This window comes from Megalobrama amblycephala, linkage group LG2 (genome assembly GCF_018812025.1).
Source record: "Megalobrama amblycephala isolate DHTTF-2021 linkage group LG2, ASM1881202v1, whole genome shotgun sequence".
Classification (NCBI taxonomy): Eukaryota; Metazoa; Chordata; class Actinopteri; order Cypriniformes; family Xenocyprididae; genus Megalobrama; species Megalobrama amblycephala.
The window spans coordinates 1,237,096-1,257,158 of record NC_063045.1 but is presented as its reverse complement, the minus strand read 5'-3'; the positions used below and the strand labels follow the sequence as shown (position 1 = coordinate 1,257,158).

The 20,063-nt window shown below is 40.4% G+C and overlaps 3 protein-coding genes across 16 annotated transcripts in view; all 3 read right to left on the bottom strand.

Annotated features, from left to right (window-relative positions):
* LOC125263100 (zinc finger protein OZF-like) overlaps positions 1–20,063 on the bottom strand; it is a 252,439-nt gene that overhangs the window by 146,149 nt on the left and 86,227 nt on the right. The gene's annotated exons all lie outside the window — the stretch shown is intronic.
* The window catches only part of LOC125263109 (gastrula zinc finger protein XlCGF7.1-like), a 37,361-nt gene that overhangs the window by 6,802 nt on the left and 10,496 nt on the right, over positions 1–20,063 (bottom strand). For 7 of the 14 annotated variants that reach the window (XM_048181998.1, XM_048181999.1, XM_048182004.1 and 4 more), the window contains one exon: positions 3,706–5,375. In XM_048181998.1, the coding sequence (XP_048037955.1) occupies positions 4,504–5,375 (872 nt within the window). In that variant the 3' untranslated portion in view covers positions 3,706–4,503. The other 7 variants (XR_007183685.1, XR_007183686.1, XM_048181997.1 and 4 more) reach the window with 5 other exon arrangements.
* LOC125263112 (zinc finger protein 239-like) lies at positions 8,974–18,467 on the bottom strand. Its single transcript, XM_048182010.1, has 2 exons — positions 17,845–18,467; positions 8,974–15,790 (listed from the first exon to the last, which is right to left on the bottom strand). The coding sequence occupies exons 1-2, from the start codon at positions 17,891–17,893 to the stop codon at positions 14,940–14,942; spliced, it is 900 nt and encodes a 299-aa protein (XP_048037967.1). The 5' UTR covers positions 17,894–18,467; the 3' UTR covers positions 8,974–14,939.

Below are 20,063 nucleotides of genomic sequence, written 5' to 3'. Positions count from 1 at the left end.
GCCTAAGGCCTTCTCAAACCGTTTGGCAAACCCATTTAATCTGCTGCCTATTACACGTCAAACTAAGATTACTGTAGAGACAGAAAGTAAGACTGTTAAGTTAGCACTTTTAAACATCCACTCATTTAAAAATAAATCACTTCTAGTCAATGACTTAATAACCACAAACAACCTAGAATTTTATGCTTCTAAATGAAACATGGCTTGAAGACAGTTGCAGTTCAACAATCCTGAATGAAACAGCCCCTCCTAACTTTACTTTTATGAGTGTCTGCAGAGCTGTTAGGAGAGGTGGAGGTGTTGCTGCTCTATTTAAAGATGTCTATCAATGCAAGCAAGTGTCATTTGGTGATTACTTGTCTTTCGAATACTTGGGTATTGTGTTAAAAGGTGCTCCTCGCATTCTACTTATAGATATTTACAGGCCTCCAAAATACTCTCCAGCCTTTGTGGAGGACTTTACAGAACTGTTATCAGCAATTTCCTCTGAGTTTGATTGTTTTGCTATTACTGGGGACTTTAACATCCACATAGAAAATGCAGAATCCAATATGGCAAAAGAAATCCTAACAGTTTTGAATACTTTTGATCTGACTCCAGCATGTACATGGACCTACACACAATCGTGGACACACTCTAGATTTAATTATCAGTAAGGGTCTAAACATTTCATCCATTGTCATTAAGGATGTAGCGCTATCTGATAATTTCTGTATTTTCTTTGATATATTGATCTCTCCAACTGTTTAAGCTAGATCTGTCTCGGTCAAAAAGCGATGCTTAAATGAGAATACTAGTGCACTGTTTATGAAGGCTATATCTTTAACACCAACCATATCTGCAGACTCTGTTGATTTTCTCCTTGATTCTTTTAACTCAAAAGTACAGAATGTTATTGATAACATTGCTCCTGTGAAAGTCAGGAAGAAAAGTGGCAGACAAAAAGCACCATGGAGAAACAGCAGTGCAAAATATGAAAAGACAATGCAGAAAAGCTGAGCGCATGTGGCGAAAGACAAAACTCGAAATCCATTATAACATCTATAAAGATATTCTTCATGCTTTCAATGTGGAATTAGGCAAAGATAGACAGACCTTCTTCTCAAATATTATAAACAGAAACTTAAACAACACCCGCACTCTTTTTGCTACTGTAGAGAGACTAACAAACCCCCCAAGTCAGATCCCCAGTGAAATGCTCTCAGACAGCAAATGCTGTGAGTTTGCTTCCTTCTTCTCTGAGAAAATTAATAATATCAGAAAGGCGATCAGCAACATCCTTGAGCTGCACTGGGGTAAAAAAGATCAGATCACAACCTCAGAAAGCAGCTATTATGTCTGTTTTCGAAGCAATTGATGGTAAAATTTTGGAAGAAACAGTACAGCACCTTAAAACATCAACCTGCGCCCTTGACACACTTCCCACATCTTTTTTCAAAAGCGTGTTTAACTGTTTAGAAGCAGATCTCCTAGAAGTGGTAAACGCCTCACTTCTCTCTGGGACTTTTCCAAAATCTCTGAAAACTGCAGTTGTTAAGCCCCTCCTGAAAAAGAGTAATCTGGATAACACCATATTGAGCAACTACAGACCAATCTCAAATCTTCCTTTCATAGGCAAGATCATTGAAAAAGTTGAAAAAAAACTTTCAATCTGGTTTCCGACCGCATCACAGCACAGAGACAGCACTCATAAAGATAATAAATGATATTCGCCTTAACACAGATTCAGGTAAATTATCAGTGCTGGTTCTACTCGACCTCAGTGCTGCATTTGACACTGTCGATCACAACATCTTTCTTGACAGGCTGGAAAACTGGGTTGGGCTTTCTGGGATGGTCCTTAAATGGTTCATGTCATACTTAGAAGGGAGAGGTTATTATGTGAGTATCAGTGACCATAAGTCTGAGTGGACATCCATGACATGCGGAGTCCCTCAAGGTTCAATACTCGCACCCCTCCTGTTCAACCTATATATGCTGCCACTGAGCCAAATAATGAGAAAGAACCAAATTGCATATCACAGCTATGCAGATGACACTAGGGCTGGCCGATATATCGCATGCGATTCTCACGCGCATTTCGTCAGTAAAGCCGGTTCCCTGATTACCTCTAAATCGCCATCACCTGCTTTAAAATGGAGCGCCTTTTAATGCTTCTAAATGCTCCATTTTAAAGCAGGTGATGGCGATTTAGAGGTACCTAGCCCTATCACCTAACGACTACAGCCCCATTGACTCCCTGTGCCAGTGCATTGATGAAATTAAAAATTGGATGTGCCTAAACTTCCTTTAGTTAAACAAAGACAAAACTGAAGTCATTGCGTTTGGAAACAAAGATGAACGTTCTCAAAGTGAACACGTACCTTCACTCTAGGGGTCAAACAACTAAAAATCAAGTCAGGAATCTTGGTGTGATTTTGGAGTCAGACCTGAGTTTCAGTAGCCATGTAAAGACAGTAACTAAACCAGCATATTATCAACTCAAAAATATTGCAAGAATCAGATGCTTTGTCTCCAGTCAAGACTTAGAGAAACTTGTTCATGCTTTCATCACCAGCAGGGTGGATTATTGTAATGGGCTCCTCACTGGTCTTCCCAAAAAGACTATAAGACAGCTGCAGCTCGTACAGAACGCTGCCGGGATTCTGAGCAGAACCAGAAAACATGAACACATCACACCAGTCCTCAGGTCCTTGCACTGGCTTCCAGTTGCATTTAGAATTGATTTTAAAGTAATGTTACTTGTTTATAAATCACTCAAAGGCCTAGGACCTCAATACATTGCAGATATGCTCATAGAATATAAACCTAACAGATCACTCAGATCAATAGCATCACATCAGTTAGAAATACCAAGGGTTCACTCAAAGCAAGGAGAGTCTGCTTTTAGCTGTTACGCCAGCCTGCAGCTGGAACCAGCTTCCAGAAGAGATCAGGTGTGCTCCAACAGTAGCCACATTCAAATCCAGACACATCTTTTTATCTATGCATTTGCTGATTGAGCACTGTGCTATGTCCAAACTGTTTGCATTTTATTTTATATGTATTATCTTTTTATTCTTTTAATTCCTTTTCCTGTTTTTATTTCATTTTTAATGTATTTTATATCTTTTATGTATCATCTTGTTATTCTGACTTTTAATGCATTTTAAATATTGCTGTCTGGTTGAAAGAGCTGGGGGAATTAGGAAGAAAGCATTTGTGATTAGGTTAAAATTTGGTACAAACCATGGGGAAATTTGAGCTGTGGTGCATGGTTAAGATATCTCTGGATTACAGTCAGGACATTTTCCAAAGGTGGAAATTTCCAAAGGGGAAACTTGAACTGTGTTGCATAGATAAGATATCTCCAGAAGGGGGATTAGGGCTGTGTGGTGCAGTTTGAGGTGTCTTGGCAAAAGGGGAGATTGAAACTTTGTTTATCAGTTTGAAGTGCCTTAACAGGTAGCAGTCCTGTCGTGTGAGGAAGATCCATTCAGATCTGCTCTGATGCATAGATCCGTTTAGATCCACTCTGACGGACAACAACAACAACAACAACAACAACAAAAAAACTCCCTGAGACTTCCTAGCTCATCCATCCAGATAGCAAAATTCAGTTTTTACTGTTATTTCTATTCCTTATGTACTATTTTTATTCTTCTTCTTTATGTAAAGCACTTTGAATTACCATTGTGTATGAAATGTGCTATACAAATAAAATTGCCTTGCCTTGCCTTGAGTTCCGAAGATGAACGAAGGTCTTACAGGTTTGAGACGACACGAGGGTGAGTAACTAATGACAGAAATTTCATTTTTGGGTGAACCCTTTAAAAATAAATCAGCCTCTTCTTCAGCTTCCAACAATAACAGTTTGAACCTGTAAAAACCTTCTACTTTCCTTCACGAAAGTGTAAACAAAAGATACATGCATTATAAGAACATAAAATAAAACTCATAATAAAGCATAATGATATAATTTATATCATGAAGCAAATTCATATACAAGAATAAAACATTTAGGCAGTTCAGATTGTCAATCCAAATTCAATTTTTGTGCATTTCTGATTGAAATTTGATCAGATTAAGCAAGTGTGAAAGGCAAAACAATTACATGAAATGCGATTTTTACAAATCCGTTTCAAGCTACATTCATGTGGTTTGAATCCATATTCGAAACGCATTTCTGGCCATCTCTTTCAGTCTGACTGCTCTGATCTGATTTTGTGTGGTTTATGTGACTTTTTCACACCACATAAAGATGCTGTTATTGGAAACATCGCTGCAGGAATAAGTTTGTTTTTGCAAATTGCCGGACAAGCAGAAAATGACAAAATAACAAAGATATATTTTGAATCTGGCGGAGACAGCAGGGAACAAAGACACTCATAACCAGCCTCCTACGGTTCTGTACCTTGTTGTCTTGTAAACGTACCCTCATATTGAAGAGAATGTTTTGCATGATGGTGTCACGTTTGGTGAGGATGCGGCATCAGAACTGAAATTGCTGCATCTGAAGATGAACTACTTGCTGTGATTGTTTTTTGTATGCCTGCGTAGAGAAGATGAATCAGTGAAACTCTTCCCACATGCAGTGCAGTGATACGGTTTCTCTCCAGTGTGGATCCTCTCATGAACTTTCAGAAAATATGACCTAGTGAATCTCTTGTCGCAGTGTGAACACTTGTAAGGTTTCTCTCCAGTGTGGATCCTCTCGTGTGCTTTCAGGGTTCCTGACTGACTGAATCTCTTGTTGCAGTGTGAACACTTGTAAGGTTTCTCTCCAGTGTGAATCCTCTGGTGCTGTTTCAAATCTCCAGCTGAAATAAAAGTCTTCCCACACTCAAAGCACATATGATTTCTCACACCAGTATGTCTTTCCTGATGTTCTTTTAATTTTTGCAGCACTGAAAAACTCTTTCCACACAAAGAACATGAATGTGGTTTCTCCTGTGAATGAACTTTCAGGTGATTCTTCAGGCCTGAAGCCCAGGAAAATGTTTTGCCACATTGATCACATTCATGCAGTTTCTCTCCAGTGTGGATGATCATGTGAATCTTAAGGGTTCCTTTTTGTCTGAAACTCTTCCCACACTGATCACATGTGAACGGTTTCTCTCCAGTGTGGATCCTCATGTGATCCTTGAGACTCGGTTTGTGTCTAAAACTCATTCCACACTGATCACATGTGAACGTGTTCTCTCCAGTGTGGATCATCATGTGCATCTTGAGACTCTGTTTGCGTGTGAAACTCTTTCCACACTGACGGCAGGTGATACATTTCTTGTCTCTTGTTTTCAGTAAAGAAACACTTTCAGTCTGTGAGCAAATTTTTTCTCCAGCTTCAACATGATGTTTCTCCTCCTCTTCGCTCTCCTCATTCTCCTCAATAAGGCCTGAAATTACAGAAGAAACTCCATAATTATCTAACATGATATTAACATTTAAGTCAGATGGATATTTAATTTATTTTACTAAAAATGTTGTTATAATTTAAGTTCATTAGCAGGTCAACATTTTTCACTCAACACTGTTACAATATCCTTTCCTTTCATTCCATTTCCTCATATTTACAAATATAACACTTCATAAATAGGGACAGCCAGGAAGTGACATCATTTGAACTCTTTTTAGAGTATGATGGGAAAATAATCTCAATCCATTGTAGTGTTGACTGCATTCATCAACACTGTTACTAAAGTTATAGCAGAAATTACTTTATATTATGAAATACAATTTTATAAGAAACTATAAAAAAGGTTTTACTTAATTTGCGCTTAATCTGTCATTCTGATTTTTTTTTTTTTCAATTTTGGTATGTTTAATGTTTATTGCTAAAAATCAAGCAGTGTCAGGGTTTAAAGTGTGTTTACACGTCACAAATTCTGCTTAGTTTTTTCCTGCTATAAACACTAAATGATGAACTTCTTTATTTTCTTAATGTTCTTCAGCCTCATGAATGAAGGATCAGGAATAAACACCAACCTCTTTGTTCTTCAGTGTGTTTCATTCTGCAGTGTTCTGGATCTCTCATCTTCTCACTGTCCTTCAATAAACTCTGTCTTTGCAGATTTCAGCTCTTCCTGATGGTTTGATGTGTGTCTTCACTTGTAGGCTGATGGGAATATTCCAGCATTTATTACTGAATTGCAGTGGGAGGAGCTTCACTGGAGCAGATCTGAAAAAAAAGCAAAAAGAAATCACTGAGTTTGTTTGTTTTTATTTTACACATTTTAAAGGTGCCCTAGAATTGAAAATTTTATTTATCTCAGCATAGTTAAATAATTAAGAGTTCTGTACATGGAAATGACATACAGTGAGTCTCAAACACCATTGTTTCCTCCTTCTTATGTAAATTTGATTTGTGCAAAAGACCTCCGAAGAACAGGCGAATCTCAACATAACAGACTGTTACGTAACAGTCGGGATCATTAATATGTATGACCCCAATATTTGCATATGCCAGCCCATGTTCAAGGCATTACACAAGGGCAGAACGTCTGGATCTGTGCACAGCTGAATCATCAGACTAGGTAAGCAAGCAAGAACAACAGCGAAAAATGGCAGATGGAGCAATAATAACTGACATGATCCATGATATCATGATATTTTTAGTGATATTTGTGAATTGTCTTTCTAAATGTTTCATTAGCATGTTGCTAATGTACTGTTAAATGTGGTTAAAGTTACCATTGTTTCTTAGTGTATTCACGGAGACCAAAGCCATGTTGTTATTTTCATTATTAAACACTTGCAGTCTGTATAATGCATAAACACAATTTCATTCTTTATAAATCTCTCCAACAGTGTGTAATGTTAGTTTTAGCCCGTTAGCCATGGAGCACTATCAAACTCATTCAGAATCAAATGTAAACATCCAAATAAATACTACTTTGTAAAGATTAATTTTGAGGGTTATATTAGGGTTATATTATATTAGGGTTATATTTAAATTTTGTTTATGCAATGTATTATAGAGTTGCGAGCTTGGGGGCGGGGAGCGCGAGCATGTAAAGGGGATGCGCGCTGAATTGGCACATTTTAATTACGCCCCAAAATAGGCAGTTAAAAAATTGAATAATAAAAAATCTATGGGGTATTTTGAGCGGAAACTTTAGACACATTCTGGGGACACCTTAAGGCCTGTACACACCGGGACGAATATCGCTCGTGATTATCGCCGCCGTTTAATGCCTCGTGACTAAACAAAGGGCGCCAATGTGAGTGTGCACACCGGCACGAAAAACGGCAGGCGTAAAAGCGTAATTTTTTTAAAAACGCCTCGGGTTCGTTTTTTTTGTTTGACCCGCCGTGTTAAAAACTGGCAGACCAATAAGATTGGCGCTTTTGTTCACGTGCCTGGAGATGCTGAAGTTACGGTAAATTTGGTGGCACTCAAGCACAAAACGGTCTTGCCGAGCACACATTGATACCAAGACAATGAAGAGGAAGTGAGTAGACGAGGAAGACCCCTACAAACTATCCCTGTGTCTAAAACAGCTCCCTAGCTTGTGTATCAGTACCGTGTAAATGAATGTGGTCGACTCCCTGATCAGTGCCCTGACTAGTGAACTAGGGAGCTGATTGAGACACACGCAAATGGGTGCTAGGTGCCACTTCTTGGCCACACCAATAGATGTGTATTATTTCTGTATTTTTACTGTTTGTTTGTTTTTTCTTTTACATTCAAGAAGTATAGTTGAGAATGTCCATTTCATAAATATGTTTATTTGCACTACCGTTTCTGACCACCATCTCTCATATGTCATATATATGCCGTATAATATCTGCATTTTTATCTTCTTTAACTTTATTAATATCATAATATGTTTTTTGCACGTTCACTCGGCACATCGCTAGTGAAAAACGCTTGGGTATGAACACAAAAAACATCTCGAAAAACGCTGCGATATTCGTCCCGATGTGTACAGGCCTTTAGACTTATATTAAATCTTGTGAAAAAGGGTTCTAGGGCACGTTTAAGTATTTATATCTAGTAAAATACCTTTGCAATAAAATTAATTGCACAGTGTTTTATACTAATTCACAAATTTTATATCTCTTTTTATTTCTAAGAATTTCATCCACATATTGTATTCCTACATTTTATCTTACCTCTCATTAACATATTGGCAAAGCATTGAAAAATTAAAGAGCACAACATTTAAAAGATACCAAACATAAACAAACAATGCAAGAATTAAAATCAGATCTGAATACATCATCATAATGAATGAAGTGAAAACAGATTTCAGCTGCTCTAATAATAGTAATGATCCATAGACTATCAATACTCATTAAACAAGACATTCCGGATCAGCAGCAGATCACCTCACTTTATTCTAAGTGTTTGCTGCTTAGAAACAGATCGTTTGAGTCAGAATATATGCTGAAAGCTTAAACATGCTGAAATATTATTTCTAAAATGAAACATGAAAAATAACAGTAATATAAAGACAGATATGATGACACTCATCTTTATGAATCGTTTTGATTTGTTCATTTGAATTTAAATATAGTTGGATTTCATTATAACTATATTCATGACAATAAAATTCGTTAAAACTAACCGGTTTTGTATGTGAAGAGGAACAGATATTTCATAAAAGCTTCTTCTTTAAGTGTTTTAGTTAGCAGACACACAAATAGCGCCGAACTCTATAAAAACGTTTCAGAAATTACCCCGTAAATGATATTTAAACCATGTATAGAGTATTTTACAATTAGGCGAAATAGCGTGAATTGTTTACCTCAGAAGACTCGACGCTGACTGAAGGGAGCGCGCTAGTGATGACGTCATCACCGTGAGGCGAAAACAAAGGTAGATTATCAAAAACGCGCCAAATACTGTTAACAACGGCAAAACATATATAAAACGTATACAAAATAAGCGTTTTTCATGGCTTTTATGTAACTAAATTATGAATGTTGAATCAGCAAATAACAGTTTAGTACTTGGGTGAATCAAAAACAAAATGCACGTAGAAGTGGAAACAAATTACACAGAACTCTCTTTATTGACCAACAAGATAGCAAAGCATCTCAAGAGAATAAAAGTGAAGAAGACCAGTTCCAAAGCTACATGACAGTATATCTTACGCATTTTCTAAAATGCACAAACATAAGTAAAACACAATAACTAGATTAAACTTGTTATGAGGCTACAGAAGACCCAGAGGCAAAGGAGCAGATTAACAATATTTATTCAGAGTTCCCAACAGAAAATAGAACATAAGCAGACTGCCAGGCGTAGAAATACTGCACGCTGCAGCTGGAAATCAGGAGTAGTAGTCACAGTTCGTTCCCTGAAGGATGACCAGAGTAATACTGGCTCGGTGATCGATCCGGAGCGTCTCAGGCAGGAGATGGAGCACACTCAGACTGGCGGATGGAAAGGACCAGGCCTGACGACTGAAGTCTCAAACAGATAGATCACGAGTGCAGGTTCAGAATCTGTGACTGGGATTGGAACTGGGACTCAAAACTGATAACACACACAGAAGCAATATTAAAGCAGAGAGACACTGCAGAAGCATGCCACACTAACAGGGGAAACAATTACCTGACACAGACAAGAACAGAGAACAGGGAGAAGTAGGCAGCACAATCAACACAGACAAAGAGCAGGTGCGCGCGAGAGCGCGAACGCAAGCGGCAACGAGGACCAGCTGGAAAGAATCAAAGATGAGCAGACACACTCAAACCTGGCTCATGACAGTACCCCTCCCCCGAGGAGCGCCCCCTGGCGCTCCCAAGGAAGAGGACTGGCAAGAGCGAAGGAAGTCATCAATAATAATAATAATAATAATAATAATACTTTTTTTTTAAAGGCGCCTTTCAAAACACTCAAGGACACCGTACAGTAAAATGATAGTCATAAAACAAATCGAGACACAATACAACAAAGCAACAGCTAACATACAATATTTAAAACTGATCAGATTCCAAGTGGATAACCACACCTTTTGACCGCAAACATATCTGGGAGCCTTGACGCGATGGCAATTGGCAGTACGACGAGTGCGCTCTCTATTGCGACATAAGGCGGATCTCACTGTCCTCCAGGTGCGTTGGCAACGGCGGATAAACGCTTGGACCGAAGGGACAGAAGCCTCGGTCTCCTGGGAGGGAAACAAAGGCGGCTGATAGCCAAGAGATGACTGAAATGGTGATAAGCCAATGGCTGAGGTGGGAAGAGAATTATGGGTGTACTCGACCCATGGCAACTGCTCGCTCCATGACGCGGGATTGCGAAAGGCCAAAGTACGGAGCATGCGACCTAATATCTGATTCGTACGTTCGGCCTGCCCATTAGTCTGAGGATGGAAACCTGACGACAAACTGGCAGAAGCGCCAATCTGCCGGCAGAATTCCCTCCAGAACTGAGAAGCAAATTGAGGACCCCTGTCTGAGACGATGTCAGAAGGAAGACCGTGTAGACGAAAAACGTTCTTAATGTCAATTTGGGCGGTCTCCTTAGCAGAGGGGAGCTTACATAATGGAACAAAGTGAGCGGCCTTTGAAAAATGGTCAACAACAGTAAGAATTACCGTGTTATTTGCAGAAGCCGGAAGACCAGTCACGAAGTCCATGGCGACATGAGACCAAGGACGAGATGGAATTGGTAGGGGTCTAAGAAACCCCGCGGGAGGTGAATTGCTAGACTTAGTCTGAGCACAAACATCACAAATCGATGCACATCACAAGCCATTGAAGGCCACCAAAAACACTGAGAGCCGCGAGAGTACCTCTAACCCCCGGATGAATGACCAATTTAGACGAATGTCCCCAGCGGAGAACCGCGGGACGTATGGACTGACGAACAAACAACTGACCTGGAGGACGCTGATGAGGAATATCAAGATCGGTTAATGCTGCCTTGACCTGTCTCTCAATACCCCAAGTCACGCCCCCCACCACACAACCCTCTGGCAAGATCGGTTCTGTGGAGGATGCGCTCTCCGTGGTATCAAACTGACGAGAGAGAGCGTCAGGCTTAATGTTTTTTGAACCTGGCCAATACGAAATGGTGAAGTCAAAGCGGCCAAAAAAAAGAGCCCAACGAGCTTGACGAGCATTAAGACGCTTGGTAGTCCAAATGTACTTGAGGTTCCTATGATCTGTCCATACAACGAACGGAACAGAGGAACCCTCAAGCCAGTGGCGCCACTCACCCAATGCTAGACGGATAGCAAGAAGCTCGCGATTGCCAATATCGTAGTTACGTTCGGCTGGTGAGAGGCGGCGAGAAAAGTAAGCGTCTTTTCGTAGACAGGGGAACACTGAGAAAGAACCGCACCTACCACAACGTCAGAGGCATCAACTTCAACTATGAATTGTCTCCCGGGGGGCAGGAGTTACGAGGATAGGAGCTGTAGTAAACAGTTCTTTCAGTTTATCAAACGTGCGTTGAGCGGCTTCAGTCAAGACGAAACGCCTCTTAGAAGAGGTGAGAGTGGTAAGGGGCACGGCAATTAGACTGAAATTTGAAATAAACCGGCGATAAAAGTTAGCAAACCCCAAAAAACGTTGGAGTGTCGTTCGTGAATCAGGAACGGGCCATTTTATCATCGCACGCACCTTGGCAGGATCCATGCTGATACCATCAGCAGACACCACAGAGCCAAGAAATGAAACAGACTGAGCGTGGAAGACGCATTTCTCAGCTTTAACGAAGAGCTTGTTCTCCAAAAGACGCTGTAAGATGCGGCGAACATGCTAAACGTGCACCTGGAGAGAGGGCGAGAAGATCAAAATGTCATTGAGGTAAACGAAAACGAAAATATTTAGCATGTCCCTCAAGACATCATTTACAAATGCCTGAAAAACAGCCGGTGCGTTGACTAGGCCGAACGGAAGGACCCGATATTCAAAGTGTCCGAGCGGAGTACTGAATGCAGTCTTCCATTCGTCGCCCTCCTTAATACGCACTAAATGGTAAGCGTTGCAGAGATCGAGTGAAAATTTGGGCCCCCTGCAAAATCTCAAAGGCCGACGACATAAGAGGCAAGGGATAACGGTTCTTCACTGTTATGTCATTAAGCCCTCGATAATCTATACAAGGACGTAAGGACCCATCCTTCTTCTTAACAAAGAAAATCTCTCGGAAAATACTTTTCAAGAGCCTCGCGCTCCGCCCGCAAATCATGATACTCCTCCGGCACTCCAGACAAATCACCAGGTTCCTCCTGCAACACAGAGACAGAAGAGACAGCAGACACAGCAGATACAAGACATTGAACATGACAGGACAAATTCCAGGACTGAATTGTTCCCTGGACCCAGTTAATCTGAGGATTGTGTTGAATGAGCCAGGGATGACCCAAAACAATAGGGGCAACAGTAGAATGACAAACAGAAAAAGAAATAGTCTCTTGATGATTGCCAGAGATGGTGAGACTCACCGGTACGGTGACATAGTGAATGCCAGGCAGCTCACTGCCGTCTAGCGCGAACATAGGGGTTGGGTCTTCTAGTTTACGTAAAGGAATGTCTCTCCCGAGCCCATTGCTTGTCCATAAAATTTCCCTCAGACCCAGAATCAATGAAGGCTTGACACGAAGCAACAGTTCCTGCCCATCGGAGAATGACGGGAAGAGTCGTAATTGTCTTAGCAGGAGAGGAATGTGAAGCAACGCTCGACCGTAATTCCCGCTCTACTGGCAAGCATTCTCTTTTAGCGGGCAGACAGCGACCAGATGCGTTGAATGTCCACAGTACATACAAAGATGATGGAGTATGCGACGCTGACAAAGATGCAAATGCCTGAAGTCTGCATGGGCTCAGGGAATTGGGCAGCTTCAAATGACACAGCCGCTGGCACAGGTTGAGGAGGAGATGGTACCCGCTGAGCACCGTGGGCACTACGCCGAAGATCTGCTTGCTTCTCCAGTCGGATTGCTAATTCCACCAGCTGGTCGAGCACAGCGGGGACTTCACGCGCATAAATTTCATCTTTAATTTCAGGACACAAACCCTCCAGGAACCGTGCCATCAGGGCTGGTTCATTCCACTCACATGTCGCAGAGAGGGTGCGAAACTTGATGGAGAAATCTGAGACAGACACAGCACAGCAAGCTGACGAGAAGCCTCACGTCCGCTTACGGACCGGTCAAACACCTTTATCATTTCCTCTTTGAACAAAGTGAAAGACTGGCAGCATTCAGCCTCTGCCTCCCAGACCGCCGTGGCCCAATCCCGCACTCTTCCTGTCAGCAAAGATATCACAAACGCAATCCTAGCGCGGTCAGCCGCATAAGTGGTGGGCTGGAGAGAAAAGACAACTTCACATTGAGTCAGGAAGGCTTTACATTCAGTGGGCTCACCCGAATATCGTGGTGGGTTATTGACTCTCGGTTCGGTGGTTGTGCTGGGAGGTGGAGAGTCAGACAGCTCATGGCGGAGGAATTGAAGGCGATGGGTTAAATTCGTAACCTGGCTGGCGAGGTTCTCCACCGCATGTCTTGCCGCGAAGAGCTCCTCCTCATGCCTGCCGAGCATAACACCCTGCATCTCCACTGCGGAGCGGATAGGTCCCTCCTTCGCCGGGTCCATGTTTGGTCAGGTAATTCTGTTATGAGGCTGCAGAAGACCCAGAAGCAAAGGAGCAGATTAACAATATTTATTCAGAGTTCCCAACAGAAAATAGAACATAAGCAGACTGCCAGGCGTAGAAATACTGCACGCTGCAGACTGGCGGATGGAAAGGACCAGGCCTGACGACTGAAGTCTCAAACAGATGGATCACGAGTGCAGGTTCAAAATCTGTGACTGGGATTGGAACTGGGACTCAAAACTGATAACACACATAAAAAGCAATATTAGAGCAGAGAGACACTGCAGAAGCATGCCACACTAACAGGGGAAACAATTACCCGACACAGACAAGAACAGGGAGAAGTAGGCAGCACAATCAACACAGACAAAGAGCAGGTGCGCGCGAAAGCGCGAACGCAAGCGGCAACGAGGACCAGCTGGAAAGAATCAAAGATGAGCAGACACACTCAAACCTGGCTCATGACAAAACTACAATGAAGATGAAATTAAAGGGTTAGTTCACCCAAAAATGAAATTGCTTCATAACATTAAGGTTGAAACACTGTAGTCAATTTGTCTACTTTAACTGTGTTTTACTGGACCTCAAAAGGTGCAATGATGTTGCTGCATATGTGTGCTTCAAAAACCCTCACATTTCATCAAAATATCTTAATTTGTGTTACGGGTTTGGGTACAACATGAGGGTGAGTAACTAATGACAGAAATTTCATTTTTATACTTATATATTTCATTTTCATTTTAATAAATCAGCCTCTTCTTCAGCTTTCTGAACAAGAACAGTTTGAACCTGTAAAAACAGATTTTTTCTATAATTTTTTCTATAAAAGTGTAAATAAACTACAAATGAAACGTGCATTATAAGATAACTGAACAAATTAAACTCATAATAAAGCATAATGATAATTTATATCATGAAGCAAATTGATATACAAGAACAAAACATTTAGGCTAAGTTCAGTTTTAAGTTTACTGTAAGTACAAATTTTATTTTTGTGCATTTCTGATGCACAAAAATAAAATCATTTCAGTGATTTGATCAGATTGAGCAAGCGTGAAAGGCAAAACAATTACATGAAATGCGATTTTACAAATCCGTTTTAAGCTAGATTCATGTGGTTTGAATCCATGTTCAAATCGCATTTCTGGCAATCTGTTTCAGTCTGTTTGTGTATTGCTTTATTGTATTTAAATGTTCAGTTCTTTCTGTTATGAGAAAAAAGGTATTAAACCTGTTATAGTATGACAAAACTTTTTTGAAACTTCTTTCAACACGAAAATTTGATAACATAATATGCCTAGTATTGTTGTCTTGTAAATGTACCCTCATATTGAAGAAATTTTATTTAAATCACATTTAGTGAGGATGCGGCATCAGAACTGAAAGTGCTGCATCTGAGGATGAACTACTTGCTGAGGTTGTTTTTTGTGTGCTTGCGTAGATTAGATGAATCAGTGAAACTCTTCCCACATGCAGTGCAGTGATACGGTTTCTCTCCAGTGTGGATCATCTCGTGTGTTTTCAGATGTTCTGACCGTCTGAATCTCTTGTCGCAGTGTGAACACATGTAAGGTTTCTCTCCGGTGTGGATCCTCTCATGTATTTTCAGATTTCCTGACAGTCTGAATCTCTTGTCGCAGTGTGAACACTTGTAAGGTTTCTCTCCAGTGTGAATCCTCTCGTGTGATTTCAATTCACCTGACTGACTGAATCTCTTGTTGCAGTGTGAACACATGTAAGGTTTCTCTCCCGTGTGAATCCTCTGGTGCAGTTTCAGACAATCAGCTGAAATAAATGTCTTCCCACAGTCAAAGCACATATGATTTCGTACACCAGTATGTATTTTCTGATGAACTTTTAAAGTCTGCAGACGTGAAAAACTCTTTCCACACAAAGAACATGAATGTGGTTTCTCCTGTGAATGAACTGTCAGGTGGATCTTCAGGCCTGAAGCCCACAAAAATGTTTTGCCACATTGATCACATTCATGCAGTTTCTTTCTAGTGTGTATGTTCATGTGTAACTTAAGGGTGTCTTTTAGTGTGAAACTCTTCCCACACTGATCACATGTGAACGGTTTCTCTCCAGTGTGGATGTTCATGTGAATCTTGAGACTCTTTTTGCATGTGAAACTCTTTCCACACTGATGGCAGGTGACACATTTCTTGCCTCTTCTTTTCAGTAAAGAAACACTTTCAGTCTGTGAGTGAGTTTTTTCTCCAGCTTCGACATGATGGTGTTTCTCCTCCATCAGGTCTGAAATTACAGAAGAAACTCCACAATTACCTAAGATGATATTAACATAAAAAACAACAACTACAAAATAGTGATACAGTTACAACAATTTCCTTTCATTCATTCCATTTCCTCATTTTTAAAAATATAACACGTCATACATAGGGTTCATTATATCATTATATCATTATAGTGTAGAGTAGACTGCATTCATCAACACTGTTACCAAAGTTACAACAGAAATAAGTTCATATTATGAAATACAAGTTTATCAGATACTATAAAACAGGATTTGCTTAAAGGGATAGTTCACCCAAAAATGAAAATTTGATGTTTATCTGCTTACCCCCAGTGCATCCAAGATGTAGGTGACTTTGTTTCTTCAGTAGAACACAAATGATGATTTTTAATTCCAACTGTTGCCGTCTGTCAGCCGTATAATCCATATCAATGGGAACTCTATCATTAAGAGTCAAAAAAACATGCACAGACAAATACAAATTAAACCCCGTGGCTCGTGACGACACATTGATGTCCTAAGACATGAAACGATCGGTTTGTGTGAGAAACCGAACAGTATTTATATCATTTTTTACCTCTAAAACACCATGTCCAACTGCGTTCAGCACTCGTTTAGTGAGGTCTGATCGCGCTCTGACAACGGCAGTAATCTCTCGCGCTTTGCTTCAATGAGTGCGAGACATCACTTCTGTTGTCAGAGTGTGATCAGACCTCACTAACCGGATGCGCAGGGCAGTTGGACATAGTTGTGTATTAGAGGTAAAAAATAATTTTCGGTTTCTCGCACAAACCGATCGTTTCGTGTCTAAAGGCTGGTTCACACTGTGCGATTTTGGCCACGATTTTGTCGTCTGAGACAAATCCTAAAAGATTCCTATAATTCTAGCCTAAAATCTGTAGTCTTTGATCGCTAGTTTGACATGTTCACAGACAGCCGGTTAGTGACTGTTATGATCAAATTTTACCTCCGACAAAATTCTGTCAGTGTCAGAAGATTTGGCGCACAATCCTGCAGTGTGACTTCTCCTACGACGAACGTCAAATTGTCTTCGTTTTTCAAGACAAACCGTGATCAAAATGAATGCTAGAGATGTCTTTGTTAGCCACCATTTCAGTCCCATGTGTAATGCAGCTCAGTGTCACCGAACGTGTATGGGTTGATGTAAAACTCCGGACAAGTTTTCATGCGCGCGTCCGTTTTTAATGCGTCTTGACTGTCGTACAGTCTGACATAAATGACAGCTGAGATCCCACAGTTAAGCCGGAAAGGGGATCGTGCATTTGTGGGAGTAGCACCTAGACTTCGGAATAGCTTACCCATGTACGTCAGGGATGCTGATTTTTAAAATACAACTTAAGACATTTTTGTTTTCCATGGCATATCCCTCTTGGTGAAATATTTTTTATTATTACTGTTAATGTGTGTATTGCTATTATTAAAATTGTATTTATTTCTTTTTATACCTAGATGACGTAAAGCACATGTGTTGTTTGAATAGTGCTATACAAATAAAGCTGACATTGACATTGACACAGTGTGACGTTCGTACAGTCTGACAAGCAACCATCGTAAAGGACTATTATAAATCGCACAGTGTGCACCCGGCTTTAGGACATCAATGTGTCGTCACGAGCCGTAGGGTTTAATTTGGATTTGTCTGTGCTTGTTTACTTGACTCTTATAGATGGTGTTACCAATCGAATGCATTATTTGACTGACAGACGGCAACAGTTGGAATTAAAAATCATCATTTGTGTTCTACTGAAGAAACAAAGTCACCTACATCTTGGATGCTCTGGGGGTAAGCAGATAAACATCAAATTTTCATTTTTGGGTGAACTATCCCTTTAATCTGTCATTCTAAAAATTGTTTAATTTTGGTATGTTTAATGTTTATTGCTAAAAAAAAAAACAAGCAAAATCAGTGTCAGGGTTTTAAAGTGTATTTACACGTCACAAATTCTTAGTTTTTTCCTGCTACAAACACTAAATTTGCTTTATAACCTTATTGTTCTTCAGCCTCATGAATGAAGAATCAGGAATAAACACCAACCTCTTTGTTCTTCAGTGTGTTTCATTCTGCAGTGTTCTGGATCTCTCATCTTCTCACTGTCCTTCAATAAACTCTGTCTTTGCAGATTTCAGCTCTTCCTGATGGTTTGATGCTCGTCTTCACTTGTAAATGGGAATATTCCAGCATTTATTGATGAATTGCAGTGGGAATTGCAGTGCGTTGGGTTTGGGCTCGGGCTCCCGCGGGACTTGACGCAAATCTCGCAGGAGCGGGCGATTTTACCTTTGAGTGAGCGGTCAGAAAATTTTGCGGGAGACCCGCGGGGAATGGTGGGAATTGGTGTGCATAGAGAAACGGAGTCAACACATGAAGTTGAGAAGAAAATTAAATCGGCTGTTTACTTGATAAAAGCAAAGCAAGACAAGTCAGACACTTGGAAACAATTCTCAAAATTCGCGTGTTTTATCATGGAAGAAAGACGCACAAGTCTGGGACCGCAGTCAGTCAGAAATATACTTTTCCTTCATAGTAATATGGAGTAAGTAATACAAGGCCCAGTGATCAAATTAATTTGTTTGTTAAGTAGGCTACGTTATATTTATTTATTAGTATTATTTATTTTCTGTTTTGCCATATCCTTTTAAGCAAGCTATTGTGAATGTGAAATCTGATATTTTTTGAGGCATTCTATTTATTTAGTTTTGTATTTAATTTGTTTAAAGTATATCTAGCCAACATTGTAAGTCCTGTGTGTTTATTTAATGTTAAAGCTATTTCTTATTGTGCTTTGGCTTATTTACTTTAAAGGGTTAGTTCACCCAAAAATGAAATTTCTGTCATTTATTACTTACGCTCATGCCGTTCCACACCCGTAAGACCTTCGCTAATCTTCAAATGAAGATATTTTAGTTGAAATCCGATGGCTCAGTGAGGCCTGCATAGGGAGCAGTGACACTCTCTCAAGATCCATTAATGTACTAAAAACATATTTAAATCAGTTCATGTGAGTACAGTGGCTTACTTATATCTTGTCTAAATCACAATAGCTGATCGTGTCGTTTGCTTAAGTCTGTTGACACCAATAAAATGAGCTTAATGCGTCAATTTACAGATCTGAAGACATCAGCATAATGAATGAGGTGAAAACAGGATCTATTGACATGAAATAAAGAGGCTTTTCAGCTGCTCTGATAATAGTGATGATCCATAGACTATCAATACTCATTAAACAAGACATTGAGACAATGACCGGGAGTGTTCACTTAGTTTTGTTGTGGCCATATAAACTTGTGAGAATGTGATCATATGTTATGACCACAAGATCATTTTGTCAAGGTGACAACATCCTTATGTCATGGCCATGACTTCATTATGTTGAGGGAATGATACCTTTTTTTGTTAGCGGACACACAAATAGCGTCTTTCAAAAATGAGCCCATAAATGATAAACTATGTAAAGAGCATTTTACAGAAGATTTTACTCTGGGTGCTTCTCAATTCTTATTTGTGCATCCTCGTTTCCTTTCCTCACTTCTTAGCTCCAACCCCTTCAGGACGCAAGGGAAGAAAATGAGGATGGAGGAATCAAAGGAAACGTTATTTGTAAACTGGAATGTTCTTGATCACTCGAGCATCACTTCAAAGCACCATCAGCTGCGTTTGAGGAATCTGCCCTCATGTCAAGTTTGGTTCTTTAAAAAATATTAATAAAGCAAGATGCCCCATTTAAACATTTGAGATGTAAAGTTTATCTAAACTGCAGAAGTAAAGCGTGCATTTAAATGATTGTGACAGATGTGAATGGGTAGCATAATTTTTATGTGCGTCAGGTTTTTCGATGAGAAAGTCTTCTGCAAAGGATACACCTGTGTATCTTCACTTATAGCTCCTTGGGAAGCTTCCTCACTTCTCGTTCCTCGCCTCCTCACGGTGCAATTAGAGAATTGAGATGTCTTTCAAGATCGCTGAGCTCGATCGGTTTCCAGGACAGAGAAGTGAGGAAACGAGGAGGGATATTGAGAAGCACCCACTGACTGAAATGTCTGCCAGAGAGGCGCCGTGTGCCAACGCCCAGTAGGAAGCAACACCCCGAGTGGAGTGAGCTCTCACCCCGAGGGGACACGGCTCGCCCCGACCCTCTTGAAGGAAGCGAACGTGTTCTGATGATTAGGTTGTACTTTCCTAGTGATCTACCACCGACCACATTGTGATGTGCAGACTCCACTTCAAGGCATAAGCGCGCCACGTAAAGGGGGCTC

What these genes read in the sequence shown, in the direction of transcription:
- LOC125263112 (XM_048182010.1), bottom strand. Translation starts at nt 17,893, where the DNA reads ATGAGAGATCCAGAACACTGCAGAATGAAACACACTGAAGAACAAAGA. An exon ending in ACACACTGAAGAACAAAGAG is followed by an intron (nt 15,791 to 17,844) that starts GTTGGTGTTTAT and finishes CTGTAATTTCAG; the next exon opens with ACCTGATGGAGGAGAAACAC.